This window comes from Cuculus canorus, chromosome 9, assembly GCF_017976375.1.
Source record: "Cuculus canorus isolate bCucCan1 chromosome 9, bCucCan1.pri, whole genome shotgun sequence".
Classification (NCBI taxonomy): domain Eukaryota; kingdom Metazoa; phylum Chordata; class Aves; order Cuculiformes; family Cuculidae; genus Cuculus; species Cuculus canorus.
In genome coordinates this window covers 26,059,625-26,076,316 of record NC_071409.1, presented here as the reverse complement: position 1 = coordinate 26,076,316, position 16,692 = coordinate 26,059,625, and the positions used below count along the sequence as shown (strand labels likewise).

General features: G+C 50.8%; 1 protein-coding gene across 1 annotated transcript; it reads left to right on the top strand.

The window, feature by feature from the left end:
* The first annotated feature begins 515 nt into the window (after nt 1–515).
* UBE2G2 (ubiquitin conjugating enzyme E2 G2) lies at nt 516–13,526 on the top strand. Its single transcript, XM_054074597.1, has 6 exons — nt 516–677; nt 2,134–2,169; nt 2,257–2,302; nt 8,274–8,392; nt 9,921–10,061; nt 11,918–13,526. The coding sequence occupies exons 1-6, from the start codon at nt 635–637 to the stop codon at nt 12,028–12,030; spliced, it is 498 nt and encodes a 165-aa protein (XP_053930572.1). The 5' UTR covers nt 516–634; the 3' UTR covers nt 12,031–13,526.
* The last annotated feature ends 3,166 nt before the right edge of the window (nt 13,527–16,692 follow it).

Here is a 16,692-nt window from a genome sequence, read left to right as displayed (position 1 = left end):
ACCATACCTGTCCGCTACTAAACCACGTGCCTGAGCACCTCACCCATCTTTTAAACCCTTGCAGGGATGGTAACTCAATCACATCCCTGGGCAGCCTCTGCCAGTGCTTGAGAACCCTTTCAGTGAAGGTTTTCCTAATGCCCAATTTGAAGGTCCCTGTGGCAGCTTGAGGCCATTCCCTCTCCTCCTGTCTGTCCCTCGGGAGCAGAGCTCAGCACCCACCTCACCACAACCTCCTTTCAGGCAGTTGCAGACAGCGATGAGATCTCCCCTCAGCCTCCTCTTCTCCAGGCTAAACAGCCCCAGGGCCCTCAGCCGCCTTTCGATCCCTGGAGGGGTTCCAGGCCAGGTTGGATGGGGCTTGGAGCCCCTGATCCAGTGGGAGGTGTCCCTGCCCATGGCAGGGGTGGGACTGGATGGGCTTTGAGGTCCCTCCCAGCCTAAACCTCTCTGAGTCCATGGAGTCGCTCTGCGCATGCGCGGCACTGGGCGGCCCGGGCGGGCATCATAGAGAGGCGCGGGCGGAGCGGCCGGCACTGGGCCGTCCGGGCGGGGGCTATAGAGAGGCGCGGGCGGAGCGGCAGGCACGCGGCCGCTCTGGCCGCTCACCCGGAAGCGGCGGGGGGGCCGCGCCATGGCGGGGACGGCGCTGAAGCGGCTGATGGCCGAGTACAAGCGTGAGTCCGGGGGCGGCAGGACCGGGCGCTCCAGGGGTTCCTTCCCCGCGCTGCCCCTGCTGGTTGAATCCTTCTTCAAGCTCGGGAGGGTGGGAGGCCGCGGGCCGGGTGTGGGTGGGGCGGGCCAGGCCAGGCCTTGCCTCGGGCCTCGCTGCGGGCCTCCTTGCCTGCCTCCTTCCTTCTCTCCCTCCCTGCCTCCTTCCCTCCCTCTTTGCCTGTCTCCTTCCTCCCCTCCCTGCCTGCCTCTTTCTGAGCAAAGTGAAGTGGAGAATTCGGTTTCGATCCTCATAAAAGACCCTTTGCTTGGTGGAACTTGGCTCTTGCTTCCCGTTACCGCAGTTTTCCTTGGGGGTGGAGAGCCGCATGGCATATGTCGGCATGACTGCCTGTGGCAGGAACGCACAAAGGCTGCCAGGCGTTTCTAGGGAAGTGGTGGGGAATATCGGGGGGATTTTCTTATTAGAGAGAGTCACAAGATAGAGGGAAATTCTAGGAGTTCCCAGGCTTGACATCTCCTTTCTGTCTGAAAACATCATATCTTTATCCATGATCTAGATGAAGGGCTTGAGTGTACCCTTATTAAGCTAGCGGATAACACTAAGCTGGGCAGAAGTGTCAATCTGCTAGAGGGCAGGGAGGCTCTGCAGAGGGACCTGGCTGGGCTCAATCCATGGGCTGAGACCAATGGGATGAGGTTCAACAAGGCCAAGTGCCAGGTCCTGCATTTGGGTCATAACAATCCCGTGCAGCTCCAGGCTTGGAGAGGAGTGGCTGGAAAGCTGCCTGGCAGAGAAGGACCTGGGGGTGTTGGTCGATAGTGTCTGAACATGAGCCAGCAGTGGCCCAGGTGGCCAAGAAGGCCAACAGCATCCTGGCCTGTATCAAAAACAGCACGGCCAGCAGGAGCAGGGAAGGGATCATGCCCATGGACTCAGCATTGGTGAGGCTGCACCTCAAATCCTGGGTTTTGGGCCCCTCACTCCAAGGAGGACATTGAGGGGCTGGAGTGCATCCAGAGAAGGGAACGGAGCTGAGGAAGGGGTTGGAGAACAAGGGTTCTGAGAGGCGGCTGAGGGCCGTGGGGCTGTTTAGCTTGGAGAAAAGGAGGCTGAGGGGAGACCTCATCAATGTCTACAGTGCCCTGAAAGGAGGTCCCTTCCAGCCCAAACCATTCCATGATTCTATGAAAAAGCACATTTCTATGAAAAATGCCAAATAATTTTGCCTAGAAAACTGCCTTGCATGAGGAAGTTAGCAGTGGAGCATTGGGCCTTCTAGATGCGGATTTTTGCCCAGTAAAGCATGGCCAGAAGATTCCTTCTACAGTGTCCTCAAGGCTTTCTCCCAGTGTGTTTGCTGGTGGGGCCTCTGTGCCAAGCTGTGGCCACCCCAGCGCTGGCTGCAATGCTGGGCCGTGCAGGTCATGTTAACCTGCCTTGTGTTTCTGTTTCCACAGAGCTGACCCTGAACCCGCCGGAGGGAATCGTAGCAGGTGAGGAGCTCGATGGCGTTTGTGCACTGGGACGTTGTAGCCCTGTGTGTGGGCAACGCTGAACTTGGTTTTGTTTTTTCTTACTAGGTCCCATGAATGAAGAGAACTTCTTTGAGTGGGAGGCTCTGATTATGTGAGTTAATATTGTTTTCTATCACAAATCGGCACTCGTGTATCATTTTCTATCACAAATCGGCACTTGCATGCTGTGGTCAGCTTCTAGGAGAGCAAGTGTGAAAAAACAATATCAGTTCTGCAGACCTTGGCTGGGAACTTCTTTGACCCAATCAGGGAATTATATTGGGAGTTTAAACTGTGTGGCAGAGGCAGCACTGGGGGTCAATTGGTCATTTGTTGTATGAGTGTCATTCTAGTAGGCAATGTTCAGCATCAGTAACTGGCGGATTTGGCAGGAATTTTCCTGTGGGATACACTTCCATAGAATCAGAGAAGGGTTTGGGTTGGAAAGGACCTCAAAGCCCACCCAATTCCAACCCCCTGCCATGGGTAGGGACGTGTCCAACTGGATCAAAGGTTTCCTTCCCTTCAGCCAGGGCTGGGGTTCCTGGAGGACACCGGCAGGGTGGCAGGCAGTGGCTGTGGCCCTGCTCACCGTGTACGGTTAGGCATGTTTGCCCTGCAGCCACAAGTGCTGACTGAGGAGATTCCCAGCTGGCGTGGGTGGCAGAGTTTTCCTGCCTCGGTTTGCTTGTAGCGTGTTGTCTAGAAATTAAGAAACAAGATATCTGTCTCTTGGTTAGGCACATAACCAACACAAATGCATCCCACGCTATATTGCATCGCCTATTTCACACAAGCTGGCTGCGTGGGTGATCCTTTTGCGTGGCCTCTGAGTTATTTTAGGCCTTGGTCGAGGTTTGGGTCACTGCTGTGTGTTTGCTGATGGGTAGGAAGACTGGCAAATGCCTCAGCTTATGTGCAGTGATTCACCCTGTGACGAACAGATCAGCACAATCCCTTAAAAATGAACACTTAGCATGGAAAAGGGCAATTTGTTGCCTGACACCAGTGATTTTGTTTGCAGTGTCTTACGTGTTCTCTTTCTGGAAGTGGAGTAGTTATTGCTGCTGAAATGCGTGGCTTGTGAGGTTCCTACCTGAGTGCACACAGCTGGAGTGCAGAAATCCCAGAGGATTTAACACACCTATGGAACACCCTGATCCAGTGGGAGGTGTCCCTGCCCGTGGCAAGGGGCTTGGAACTGGGTGGGCTTTAAGGTCCCTTCCAGCCCAAACTGTTCTATGATAATATGGAAGGAAATTCCCTCCTATTAGTACTTTCCCGTAGCAGGGATTGTGCGGTTGAGGCATGGGGGACACACAGAAGTAGTTTTAGATTTGATTCATTACCTAGAAAATACATTTTCTGTTGTTTCCTGTAACCAATTCTTAAACAACAGGCGAGCCGCTTGCAGACTTTAAAGCTTTTAAAGTGCTGAGTGTGAGCTTCTTGTCTTTGTCAGCGCAGGACGAGAGGCGGAGGTGGTTTAATTTTGGTTTCTGTGTTGTGTGTGTGTGTCATAATGAATTATGAAAATATTACTTTAAGATCTGTTAAATTCTGAAGCTGCGATATAGTAGAAAAGTGTTTACCCTACACAGACTTGGTTACTTTCATCTCTTTACAAAACTCCCTGAGCAGCAGGGTTTGCGTGAGTTGGAGAGCAGAAAGGACTTGTTTGTATTTGTCCGTGATAATCTCGTATGTTTTGTAATCTCAGGTGAGCTGTGTGAGATGCTGGGAGTGAAAGAAGGGCAGTTGGGGGAATTAAAGTGAAGTTGGCTTTCAATTTTTAGGCAGATGAAGTGCAAAAGGTGAGTAGTGTAGCAGTGAAGAGAACAGAACACATTTTTCTCCTTCATCAGATTTCTATATAGCTAGAGCATAGAAAACAGAGAGCAAAGACATCGCCCAGTTATTAATGCAGAGGCTGTGCAGGTTGATGTAAGCACTTGGCTCGGAGATAAAAATCATGCCACTTGAAATAATGGCCGTAAATAATCTGTATTTCCAGCATCCTTGCCTGCAGCAAGGTAAATGTTAAGCATAGAAATGTTCAGGCTGCATTGACAGACAGTCTGAGCGACAGAGCATTTCTGACGCTTCCCAAGTGACCAGAACAGATCCAGCACTGAGAGTGCAGCGTGAGCAGCAGAGATGTGCAGCCGGGTGGGAAAGCATAGAGTCATGGAATGGGCACCCTGGGCCAGGGCCTCCTCACCCTCATTGTGAAAAATTTCTTCCTAATGCCTAATCTAAATCTTGCCCCTTCCAATTCAAAGCCATTCTTTCTTGTCCTGTCACTCCAGGCCCTTGTGTAAAGCCCCTCCCCAGCTTTCCTGGAGCCCCTTTCAGCACTGGAAGCTGCTCTAAGGTGTCCCCGGAGCCTTCTCTTCTCTGGGCTCAACAAGCCCAACCCTCCCAGCCTGTCCTCATAGCAGAGGGGCTCCAGCCCTCAGATCATCTCCGTGGCTTCCTCTGGACCTATTCCAACAGTTCCATGTCCTTGTGCTGAGGACTCGACCCAGGGCTCCAGGTGGGTCTCTCAGAGCGGAGCAGAGGGGCAGAATTCCCTCCCTCCCTACTGGTCCCACCGCTCTGGATGCAGCCCAGGACACAGGTGGTTTCTGGGCTGTGAGCACACATTGCTGGCTCCTGTCGAGCTTTTCTTCCCCCGTACCCCCAAGTCCTTCTCCTCAGGGCAGCTCCTGATCACATCATCCCCCGGCCTGGATTGACACCACAGATTGCTCTTACCCAAGTGTCGGACCTTGCCCTTGGCCTTGTTGAACCTCATGAGGTTCTCCCAGCCCCACTTCTCCAGCCTGTCCAGGTCCCTCTGGATGCCATCCCATCCTTCTGGTGTGACAACTGCACCGCTCAGCTTAGTGTCATCTGCAAACTTGCTGAGGGTGCCCTCAATCTCGCTGGCTATAGCATTGATGGTTATATTAATCAGCCCTGGTTCCAGTATGGACCGCTGGGGGACACTACTTGTCACTGATCTCCATATGGACATCGACCACTACTCTCCGGATGCAACCATCCAACCAATTCCTTATCCACTGAACGGTCCACCCATCAAATCCGTATCTTTCCAATTAGAACATTGATGACAGCCCAATCTTTGTAACCAGGTGACGTTGTCGTGGTGGTGGATGGCCCCAGCTTGTCAGGAGAGTTCACCACAAATGCGTTCGACTTGTTTGCGCTGCGCAAGGTCCCTGCAGGGTCTGGAGTTTTCCTGTTGAAGGCCAAGCTTTGCTGTCTCTGGCTGGTACGTGCGTGGCTGTGGCTGTTAAAAGTTATCTTGAAAAGACCCACACCTGCTGACCTGCAAAGAACTTTATCAGCCTAAAACTTGCTTGCAAACTAAAGAGCATAAATTGAAGTCAGCGTATCATAACCCTGTCAAGAAAGGTAATTAGAGCCACAATTAGGCTGATGACTTTTGTTTAGCATGGAATTCCCCGTCGGGGTATCTGATGACTTTGAGATTTGGTTGTTTTCCAGCATCTTTTTACAAATAAGCAGCCTGATACAAATGTTCCAGAAGCTGAGAGTAGAGTCAATCGTCCCTGTGCTTTGCTCTCCCATTTGAGCAGATACTGCTGTGTGCACGGTGCTGGGCTGTGCAGAATGAGCGCCTGCCCTGTGCACAGGGTTGCTTCTTGCAAGCTGTTTTACTCCTGGGGCACGGGAGCTGCTGAAGGGAAGTGTCCTGTTGGCTCGAGGCTCTGTGCTCAGTGGGATGAACATTCCCACTGTGTGGTCTGTCCGTTCCTTGGAGGAACCCTCATCCAGTACTGGGTAGCCTGGACTTCAGGCAGCCCAGCAGGTCAGACGGAGCCCAGCAGCTCGAATGAGAGCACTGCGCACGTACAGAGGCCTGGAGGGTGGGGCACGTGAAGCCCTTTGCAGAGCAGTCGAGGTGCTTGGCAAAGGTGCTGTGCTCTGTATCTCTCTGGCCCCACTGTTGTCCTTTTTGAACCAGCAGTGATGCGGTCAAATTTCAATTCTGCAGCCTTCTGAGGGTTTTGTAGTTTCAAATGCTGTCTTGCATTAACATTAATGATTTCTTTGAAGTTGATCCTGGCAGCAGTGAATGACTGAAACAAAAGCGTTTTGCTCCCATAATAGGGGGCCTAACCAGAGTGTATTGGGGGAATAGGTTTGACAGAAGAGCCCTTTAGGCTGTGTGTTTGCACTCAAAACAGAACACAAGACACCCCCCAGTTCCCGGTGCGTGTGTGTACGTACCCTTAGAAGTTCAATAATGAGCCTTGAAAACACAGCTGCAATTAAGTTGTTCAAGAAAAAGATGCATTCACTTTATTCTTAGCTGTGAATTGAATCCCAGCTGAATTAGGGGAAAAGGCCAAAACCGTTGAGATGGTTTAGTGTTCATTTAGTGATGTATTTCTCTCATCTTACCGGCCAGTGCCAACATTCAGGTTTAAATCGCATAGTTCTTGTGTTTGTCTACATCCAAGTCTTCATCTGGAATCCCAAAGCAGAAGACACTGAATCTCTGAAGTCTTTAGGGTTTGCCAGTCTCTGTGGGTTACCAATTGCAGTCTTAACTGTTAAAATCATAGAACAGTTTGGGGTGGAAGGGACTTTAAAGATCATCTAATTCCCACCCCCTACCTTGGGCAGGGACACCTCCCACCGGACTGGGCTGCCCAAAGCCCTGTCCAACCTGGCCTTGAATACCTCCAGGGATGGGGCAGCCACAGCTTCCCTGGGCAACCTGGGCCAGGGCTTCCCCACTGTCATCGTGAGGAATTCCTTCCTAATGTTTAAGCTAAATCTTTCCAATTCCAAGCCATTCCCCTCATCCTATCACTCCAGGCCCTTGTGAAAAACTCCTCCCCATCTTTCCTGGAGCCCCTTTCAGCACTGGAAGCTGCTCTAAGGTCTCCTCAGAGCCTTCTCTTCTCCAGGCTGAACAACCCCAACTCTCTCAGCCTGTCCTTGTATGGGAGGTGTTCCAGCCCTCGGATCATCCTTGTAGCCTGCTCTGGACCCATTCCAACAGCTCCATCTCCTTCTTATGTTGGGTACTCCAGAACTGGACACAGGACTCCAGATGGACTCTCAGGAGAGTGGAGTAAAGTTAGGAGTCTTTCAACTTCTCCGTTCCTTCTGGCACGGAGAATGGGATTTGGGACAAGGAGGCATAAATATATTCCCAAACCTTATTTCCCAGACAATACAGTCTCATTTGAAGGGCTTTTCACTGAATACATGAGATTTCCTTGGTAGAGATTTCTAGGGGTGAAGCTTGTTCTGTGATCTCTCCAATCAGAGGTGATCATGTTTGTGTTAGAACTGGTTCCTCACATTGGAATAAATCACATCTAACACACTTTTCTGCTCACTTTCCAAAAATGTTTTGCGTAGGGAGGATAAAATAGTTGTCTTTATATTCCCAACCTGATCGCACTTTGAACTGGAAGATGAACACAATGAGGAAATGTTCCTACAAGCACCGTGACAAAGCCAGTTTGTTCCCTGCGTACGCTCGAGGGGGTGCGAGCTGAAGAAACCCTGTTCTGCATTGGGCAATTACGGTTCCCGCGCGGTGTTTTTGTTTATACCAGCCATGACTGTGAGGTTTCTGATGAGATAGCGAGCAGTGTTTATGTGTGGTTGTGCTCGATACTGGCAGTTTGAGGCTCTGGAGGTTTTATAAGTTCTGTTGGAGCTGCAGCGTGTGACACTTCTGTCTTGTGCAGCAGCTTCAAAGGCCCCGAGTCCCACACCTGCCTCTGCCTCCTCTTGACGTGCAGACGCTCAAATCCCGGAACATGCCTGGAAGCCAGATACTCCAATTATGTCCAGACACACCCTGCTAATTAAGTAGTGTTGTGACCTTCCTAGTAATTAGCGTGCAAGCTTTGATTCCCCCCTTCACTCCCAAACCCCTGTATTTGGATTTAAGGTTGAGGTGTGGGCTACAAGTGCGTTAACTCTTTGTTTTCTGCAGACGATGATATAACCCAAACATGAGATGCCTCATTAGAAAAGGCTGAAAGCACTCTGTAAAACTTGGTGAATCGCCTTCTCTCTGTTTCCAGGGGTCCTGAAGACACCTGCTTCGAGTACGGTGTTTTCCCTGCCATCCTGAGCTTTCCACTCGACTACCCACTGAGTCCTCCGAAGATGAGGTTCACGTGTGAGATGTTTCATCCCAACAGTGAGTGATGCAGTAGGGTGGGCAGGGGAGTTGGATGCTTGTGCGCCTTAAAAACAAACTCCATCAGCAGGAGCACTGGGAGCCTTCTCCAAGGGAGATTCTCTCCCTCTCCAAGCTGGAGTCTGTCTTAGGTGTGCTGCTGTCAGTGATTTTGCTTTGTCTTAGGGCCACTTTATCACATTATTCCTTATAAGCCTTTTCATAGAATGGTTTGAGTTGGAAGGGACCTTAAAGATCATCTAATTCCAACCCCCCTGCCATGGGCAGGGACACCTCCCACTGGACCAGGCTGCTCCAAGCCCCATCCAACCTGGCCTTGAACCCCTCCAGGGATGGGGCAGCCACCACTGCTCTGGGCACTTAGTGAACAAGTGGGAAGATGCATCTGTCTTCCTGGAATCAACCTTTTCTGCCTTGACTGTGTGGCTGTGGCCCAGGCGCGGCACAACAACATCGGAGTCACTGACAGGCAAAACAAGCTCCACCAGTGCCTTCCAGACTTGAAGAAGTGATGATTCAGCACGTGCTGATTCTGTCTCTCTGAGCTATGGTTGGACCAGCTCCAGTCCGGGGCCCAGGGCCGCAGGAAGGGATGTGAATACGTCTTCCAGGCTTGTGCAACTGTGAGCTAGGTGAATGGAAGGGACTGGAAATGAACACAACTGCTTCCAGCAGGCATTCCCTCTTCTATTTTGTCTCATTCTCCTGGTGATGGCACATGTTTGGTCACCCAAGGAACCGAAGCATTGAAAGTACTGGGCTAAATTTGTCATTCCTCTGGAGGCTGCAGGATTAGGCCCTGTTGCTGAAGCAGTGTTCTGAACTCTGTTCACTTTGTTTTGCCTCTTTAATCTTCCCATGGCCTTGTTACCAAGTCAGTGCAGTAAAATGGCTGTGACGGCAGCTCATGCTGCTGTAGATGCTTTGCTGACACTGAAGGTGGGAGGGGAAGGCGTCAATCTTGTTTCTGTGGGCTTTAATGCAGCTGAGCTTTAAGCAAAATCAGCAAAAACAGGCTGAAGTCTTCCAGTTGCACCTCAGGTCAAAATAAGATCGGCTGGATTGTTGATAAAGTAGCACTTTTCCCTCCTGGCTGCAATGGAGCACATTTGCTCAATTCTTTTTACAGTCATGGTCCAGTGGAGGCCTCCGATGTGTGTTCTGTGCTGTGTGACTGCCACTGTTCAACTGCCAACAGTTCCCTGCTTGGAGCCGTGTCTGTGCATAAATCCTTGCCTTGTTCCACCAGGCTGCATCTCTTATCTTTTCCATGGAGCCTGTCCCTGGTTATTAAATGAGCTGAGTGCTCCCATCAGGCTTCTCCTGGGGGAGGGTTTGTTTAAAGGACATTTTTGCTAGATTTTTGTCTTTCAGATTTTGTGTCCTCTTGCCTTTGGAAGAGGAAATTTAAAACTGGGTTCAGCTTCAGTCATACAAAGGCCAAGTCCAAATGTTCATCTGTGCTCAGGATCTGGAGAGGCCAAGAGTTTCCAGTGAGTAACGATAAACCCCTGTGCTTCTTGTACAGTTTACCCAGATGGGAGAGTTTGCATCTCTATTCTTCATGCTCCTGGGGATGATCCCATGGGATACGAGAGCAGCGCTGAGCGGTGGAGTCCCGTGCAGAGTGTGGAAAAGATCCTCCTGTCGGTTGTGAGCATGCTGGCAGGTAAGGACTGCGGTTTTATCGGCAGAAGCTCTGACAGCAGATCCTGAGCACCTTCTGTTTCTGTGGTTATTTGCCACCCTGGGAACCCACCTTGTTCTGCCATCTCTGGAAGAGAAGAGGCTTCCTGAGAAGACAGGAGGATGACAAACTTTGTGTGGCCTTTTAAATGGCGTTCTCTAAATCCAACAAGGGCTGTGGGTCCGCTCTGTTGTGTGCAGCTCCCTGAAAGGTGTATCCTTTCCCACGTAACAGACAGAGGCACTGAAAACAGTCTGAGAGAGTTGGGGTTGTTCAGACTGGAGAAGAGAAGGCTCCAGGGAGACCTTAGAGCGGCTTCCAGGGATGAAAGGGGCTGCAGGAAAGCTGGGGAGGGGCTCTGGATCAGGGAGGGCAGGGATAGGATGAGGAGGGAATGGTTTTCAGCTGAAAGAGGGGAGATTGAGATGAGGTCTCAGGGAGAAGTGTTTTGCTGTGAGGGTGGGGAGGCCCTGGCCCAGGGTGCCCAGAGCAGTGGTGGCTGCCCCATCTCTGGAGGGGTTCCAGGTCAGGTTGGATGGGACTTGGAGCCCCTGATCCAGTGGGAGGTGTCCCTGCCCATGACGGGGTGGGACTGGATGGGCTTTGAGATCCCTTCCAGTCCAAACCATTCCATGATTCTATGAAATGCCTGAAAAGGGCAGAGCTGTGTGCCTTTGAATAGATTTTGAATGATAAAAGGTGTTAGACAATTTAGAGGGTTTAAAAGCAGTAAAGTTTATCAAAGAGCGAGCAGCAGATTCTTAGATGGGTTTGTTTTAGCTTCAGAGTAGTAACCACTGTTGGAAAGCTGTGCAGACAAACAGCACCACACTGGGCTTCCAGTGGCCCCCGAACACTTGGTTTGTGGTGCAGCCTCACCCAGACTGGTTAGCATGGGACTCCCTTGGGCTCTCTTGTTCTCTGCCTCCTGTTTTCCCATGGCTTTTGGAAGAATTAGTCTAAAACATCAACAGCTTCTTCCAGGCTGCTGGCAAACTCTCGGCTCTGGCTCTGCAGACAGTGTAGGCTCAAGCTGACCAAGCCAGGTGACCTGTGTGTTTGCTGGCTTTTGAGGGCAGGCCAGCAGCCTTGTGTTGAGAAAGACACAAATGTGAGCTGTCTGTCATGAGCTGGGCTGGGTTTGGACCAGTGTGTGAAGCAAAAGGGGTAGAGTACATTCTGTCTTAGTGGTTTGTGTGATCCTGTCACAGTCGTCCCACTGTCTGCTCACAAAAACCTGATAAATCCCGTGTTTCAGCTTACCTCTGAGCAAAATGGAGTCACTGGGGCTTAATGGACTTGGTAAAGCATTCCGAAATCCTCCAATGAAAGATGTTGCAGAAATGAAAGCATTCTATGGGTTTCCTTGGCTTGTTTTGTTGGTTTTTAATAGAACAAGCCATCCCAGAGAATAACAGAGCCTGTTTGGGTGGCCCAGTCGGGAGGGCTTTGTGTCTGCAAAGCCGCAGAACCGGAAAAAACATTTGCAGGGAGTAGCGTTCCGTTCTGAAACCCTGGATGGTGCTGGCGGTGCCGCATTGTGCGCTCCATGTGCTCGCCAGGGCTCTGCTGCTGAGAGCGGAAGCAAAAGAAATACTGGCTCCTCTGCCACTTGTTTCTTACCTAAACCCAACCTTGGTGTGATATTCTCTTGTGATCAGTTAAATTGGAAACGTTCAGGAAGCCGAGAGCTGCCAGTGGATTTCCCTTAGCGGTGTTTCAGTATTCCCGAGCACAGGAAGTGTTCCAAAGCCCCATGGAAACGCTTGCACAGAGGTGCTATGGAAAACACGTGAGTGTCTTGCTCCACACCTACCTTTCGGTCTCTCTCATTTCAGAACCAAATGACGAAAGTGGAGCCAATGTAGACGCCTCCAAGATGTGGCGGGAAGACAGAGAACAATTTAACAAAATTGCCAAGCAGATTGTGCAGAAGTCGCTCGGACTTTAAGCTCACAGAGACTGAAGTATTTTGTATTTCTCTCCACCTGAAAGCGAGCAGTGCTCCGTGCTGGTACCAAAAAGGAAAACTTTGCAAACTATTGGCCTAGTTCTTCTTATCGTTCGTTATTTATTTGCCATCTCTCTTCTTCCACTGCTCCAGAGAAGCCTCTAGTTCACTGACTAAATTGCGTGGAAAAGGGATTTTAATACTAGGGAAAAATATGGAGATAAAGCTCTTTCGAAGGCTGCTTGTTGCTACCTCACTTTGTGGTATGGGAAGCTCAGAGACCTTGCAGTCTGCAGCCCGCCTTCACCAATCTGCTGTTTGAGACAGAGCTGGTCTGGATCCCCTGCCAAAAGCGTTAGGTGTCTGTTTTTATAGGTAGCCTTGCGGCTGCAGCACCAGTAGCCAAGAAATAATCTGTCAGTTTTATGATCCTTTGCTGTGTTAGGGGCAGCGTTTGCAGTCAGAACTGATTTGAAGAGCAGGATTAGTGAGACCGAAAAACAAGGTTATGATCAGGATACATCCTCAAAGGAAGGGAATGCGCAGGATGTAAGTGAAAGAGAAGAGTTAGGGAGGTGCTGTCAGGGACCAGCTGGAGGTCTAGGGTGGGCTGGTGCTCCCATCTACACCACCAGTTTGTGTTGAGCCTCTGAGTTGGTGTTTGCGTGGAAGAAATCTCAAGAGTTGCTGTTATTACTCCTACAGACACTCACAGTAAACTTCACATTCATTTAGGGGTGCAAGGTGTAAAGACCGAGTTTTTAAACGCTATAGTCAGGTTCACTGTGGGTGAGGTAGGTCCTTGGCAGCCTGAACATTCCGCCGGGTACGTGAGGTGTTTCTGCAGTGGTGTCAGCTCCTCTCCTGTTAACTTTTGGGTGCTGAGAGGATTGGGCGCTGCTGGCCTTCACCGTTACAGCCCGGGTCTCCTGGTTTTCAGGTGAACGAGCAGAGACAACCAGGCTGAACTTTGTAAAATCAACTGTGACGCTTACTTAACGCTGCCTGCTCGTGATCTGGAGACAACACTGGCTCTTTTCCAGGCGATGGGACAATGTATGTTAAGAAAGAGTTGTAGCCAAATGCTGGTGTGGAGGCTGTGGGAAACACCGGCTCAACGATCGTTTGTGAAACCACTCGGGCCACCGGTACCCTTGTGCTTTGCAAACAAATCCCCTGCGTAGGTCCAAATCGACTCCTATTTCCTACAAGCAATAACATGCCCGTGGACAGCACATGGAATCAGATTTTGCTGGCAGCTTTAAATGGGCTAAAGTTGAGAAGGGCTTTTTTTTTTCCACCTGTGAAAAGCGTGTGACCTGGAAGGAGCCGCACTGTGGCGAAGGCGATGCTGTGCATGCGCCTATGTGCAACTCGTCAGTATTTATGTCTTGCTGTCCATGCTGCGAATCACGGCACACCGTCGTTCTGCACCTCTGAAGAGTCTGTATTGCTACAGCTTGCTGATTTTACCTCCTTGTAGAAGTAATTCTTGCTTTGGTGGGAGGGTGGGAGGGGACCTGGCATAGTTTGGGAACTGAGATGATGAAATAGTGTTGTACCTAACTAGTATTTCAAGGAAAATGTAGCACTTGTATGCAAACTGGGAGCGTGTTTTGAGTTGTAGTGGATGGAGTGTTGCTCCTGGGGATACTGCACCTGCTTTTGGAAGCAATGCTGGAGAGCTGCAAGCGCCGAATGGCAAATGATGGATTCAGCAGATGCGGCAAAAGTGGGTGCTCTGTAAGTGCAGAGTGTTTAATTCCAGTGTGCTCACTCGTTATCTTATTTTATGGAGGGATTTAGTCTGTATGCTGAAAATAAAGTGATATTTTCTCCTTTCATAGATCTATGCAAGTGTGTTGCGGGATTGTTTTATCTTGTCATCACCTGGTCAAGAGAGTGGCCCAAAGGAGTGGAAGGGTTTATTCTCACGCAGTTCAAACACATGGGGTGCTTTAGAGGAGTGGAAGAGTTGACACGGTTGCTTGAGCTTGAGTGTCTTGTCCGTAATGATGGCGAGGACTTGATAATTCAAAGGGAACTCTAAAAACCTGACAGTGGTGGATATGATGCGAATTGCTTCTTACATTGACTTCAGTGGACTTAAGTTTGTCCACTTAGTTTTGGTCTCAATGGGCCTTCTTTTGACTTCAATGGGCTTCTTTTGACTGCAATGGATTTGCTTTAAATTCAGTGGACAGGTTTTGACTTCAGTGGGCTTCAATGGACTTGTTTGAACTTAAATGGAACTGTTTTGACTCCAATGGACTACTTCCGAATTCAGTATATTGGTTTCAGTATATTCAGTATATATATTCAGTATATTCAGTATATATATTCAGTATATTTTGGTTTCAGTGGACCTCCTTTGACTTCAGTTGACTTTGATCTGATATCCATGAAATCCACGTGTCTGGTCTTGTTATGGTGGCAGGTGGATCAGAAGTTCTAATGTGCCATTCACAGTCTGCTGGGAGCAGCTCTTGGGCTTGAGAAGGTTGGTTTGATGTCCTGTTCCAACTGGGAATTCCTGTAGTCCCCAGATCTCTGTTGCTTAGATATAAAGTCTTTTTTTTTACGTGGCTGGTATGCAGCAGGCTTGCTAACGCGGGTGTTCTAAGCCACCCAGCGAGTATCCATACCAGGCAGCCAGCAGAAGTGCATCTTGGACGATGAAAATTTGCCTTGCTGAGGTGAGAAGTGTCCTGAACGCTGGCTGTTCCTTAGGTGAAACCAGCAGTGAGCGTTTTGTATTCATTGAGAGGCTGAAACAGCACTGCTGCTGACAGCTGAGGTTCCCTGTTTGTCTTACTCACAGGAAAGAAATAAAACTTCCATCCCCGTTAATCTATATGAAACTGCATCCTTGCGCCCAGCATGAGGGTTCGCCTTGCCCCGCTCCACGCCCGTGCGGAGGCGGGTGGGCTCTGGCCGTGCCCTGCTTGCCCCAGGAGGGTTTTGGTGCTCAGCTTTTTACAGTTTGGCAACACCTGAGAGTTAAAGCTCGCAAAGCTGCCATGTGGATCCCATGATGCCCTTCCCTTGAAGGTTTAATCCTCGCCTTCGGTGAGGGAACACTGCTGCTGGCAGCTGGGGTAACACTCGCCAGCAGCGATGCGTTTCTGAGCAGTTGCCTTTTCCCAGTCTGAAACAGTTGCTGTAAAAACGTTCCTTGGGGAGTGCCGGAGCGCCGCAGGTGTTACACATGCCGGTAAAGCCTTAAAGATTAAAAAAAGCCCTTTTTCTGGATTATATTTGCTTTAGGCTTTTGTATTAAAAAAAAAAACAACAAACCAAACCCCTTCAACAAAGCCATAAACATGCAAGCAGCGTCCTCTTTAAAGCCTTTGTGTGTACGTACACACACACACACGCACACGGCTTTTTCTTCCTGGCAAGCGGGGCTGTGTCGGAACACCCACAGTGGGATGCGAGACATTCATTAACTGCGCTGTGTGCGCCTGTGTGCATGCGAGCGGCGCTTTGAAAGCGCGAGCTGCTGGGGAGCCACATGAAACGGCTGCAGCTTCGAGGCAGAGCCAGTCCAGGGCTTCCTTCCAGCTTTTTTTTGTTTCAGCTTGAGCTGTTTTATGAACGGAAGGCGCTGCGCTGCCTTCGGGATGGAGCGGGGAAAGCTCTGCCTCTCTGGAAGATCCTCGCTTTCCTCCTGAAGTTGGCTGGGTGAGGATGCTGTGTGAGAAACAGGAGAAACGCCCCGTCTGTCAGCACAGCCCCCAAATGTCTGTCCCCAGTGCCAGTTCCAGCCGTGCTGCCAATGCTGGGATTGTCTTGGATGTGGGGTCAGCACAGATTTTAGCTCCATGAAAGCGCTGGGAGCAGCAGTGAGGAGCAGTGGCAGGGCAAGGAGCCTGGGAGGTCCTGGCAGGAGAACAGGAACCCATTCTCTGCCCCAGGTTCCTTCTCTCCCAAATTTTCCCGACTTGGTGGAGATCAAATTTCTCTGCCCTTCCGCAAGCGCAGGGGCCGGAGGAGTGCGAGGCGAGGGATGCTGAGGGTCTTGCTGCCAGCTGGTGGAATGGTTGGGGGTGGAAGAGGGAATTCCTCCAGCCTCTGAGGGTCTCATTGGGGTGAGTTGCCCACCTCACACGCTGCCTGCGCAGCGAGGTGGCCGAGCCCCTGCCCCAGCTGGGGCTCCTGGTGTCACCTCACGTGCAGCTGGGTGCCACCCGATGTCACAAGCACCAAAAGCACCATCAGGGTCACACAGGCACCTGTGGCCCTGCAAGATTCCCAGATGCTGCAAGGATGAAACCCAGCGCTGGGGAGGGAATTGCTTGAGCCACTTCACGCTTGGTGCTTCTGCAGAGGGGGTGTGGTGCTCTCGCAGCCCCCCAGGAGCACAGGGCAGCTGGGAGACCAGTGCCTTCCTGTGACTCCAGCCCTGGTGATCTTCCTGCCCATCCCAGCCCGGATCCTGCTGGGCCGCCAGCCCCTCTCCCGGGGTGGGTGGTACAGGTGCCAGTGGAGACAGACATGGAGCTGTTGGAGCAAGCCCAGAGGAGGCCACAGAGATGATGTGAGGACTGGAGCCCTTCTGCTGTGAGGACAGGCTGAGAGTTGGGGTTGTTCAGCCTGGAGAAGAGAAGCCTCAGAGGAGACCTTAGAGCAGCTTCCAGTGCTGAAAGGGGCTCCAGGAAT

What these genes read in the sequence shown, in the direction of transcription:
- UBE2G2 (XM_054074597.1), top strand. Translation starts at nt 635, where the DNA reads ATGGCGGGGACGGCGCTGAAGCGGCTGATGGCCGAGTACAAGC. An exon ending in GCCGGAGGGAATCGTAGCAG is followed by an intron (nt 2,170 to 2,256) that starts GTGAGGAGCTCG and finishes TTTTCTTACTAG; the next exon opens with GTCCCATGAATGAAGAGAAC. An exon ending in TGAGATGTTTCATCCCAACA is followed by an intron (nt 8,393 to 9,920) that starts GTGAGTGATGCA and finishes CTTCTTGTACAG; the next exon opens with TTTACCCAGATGGGAGAGTT.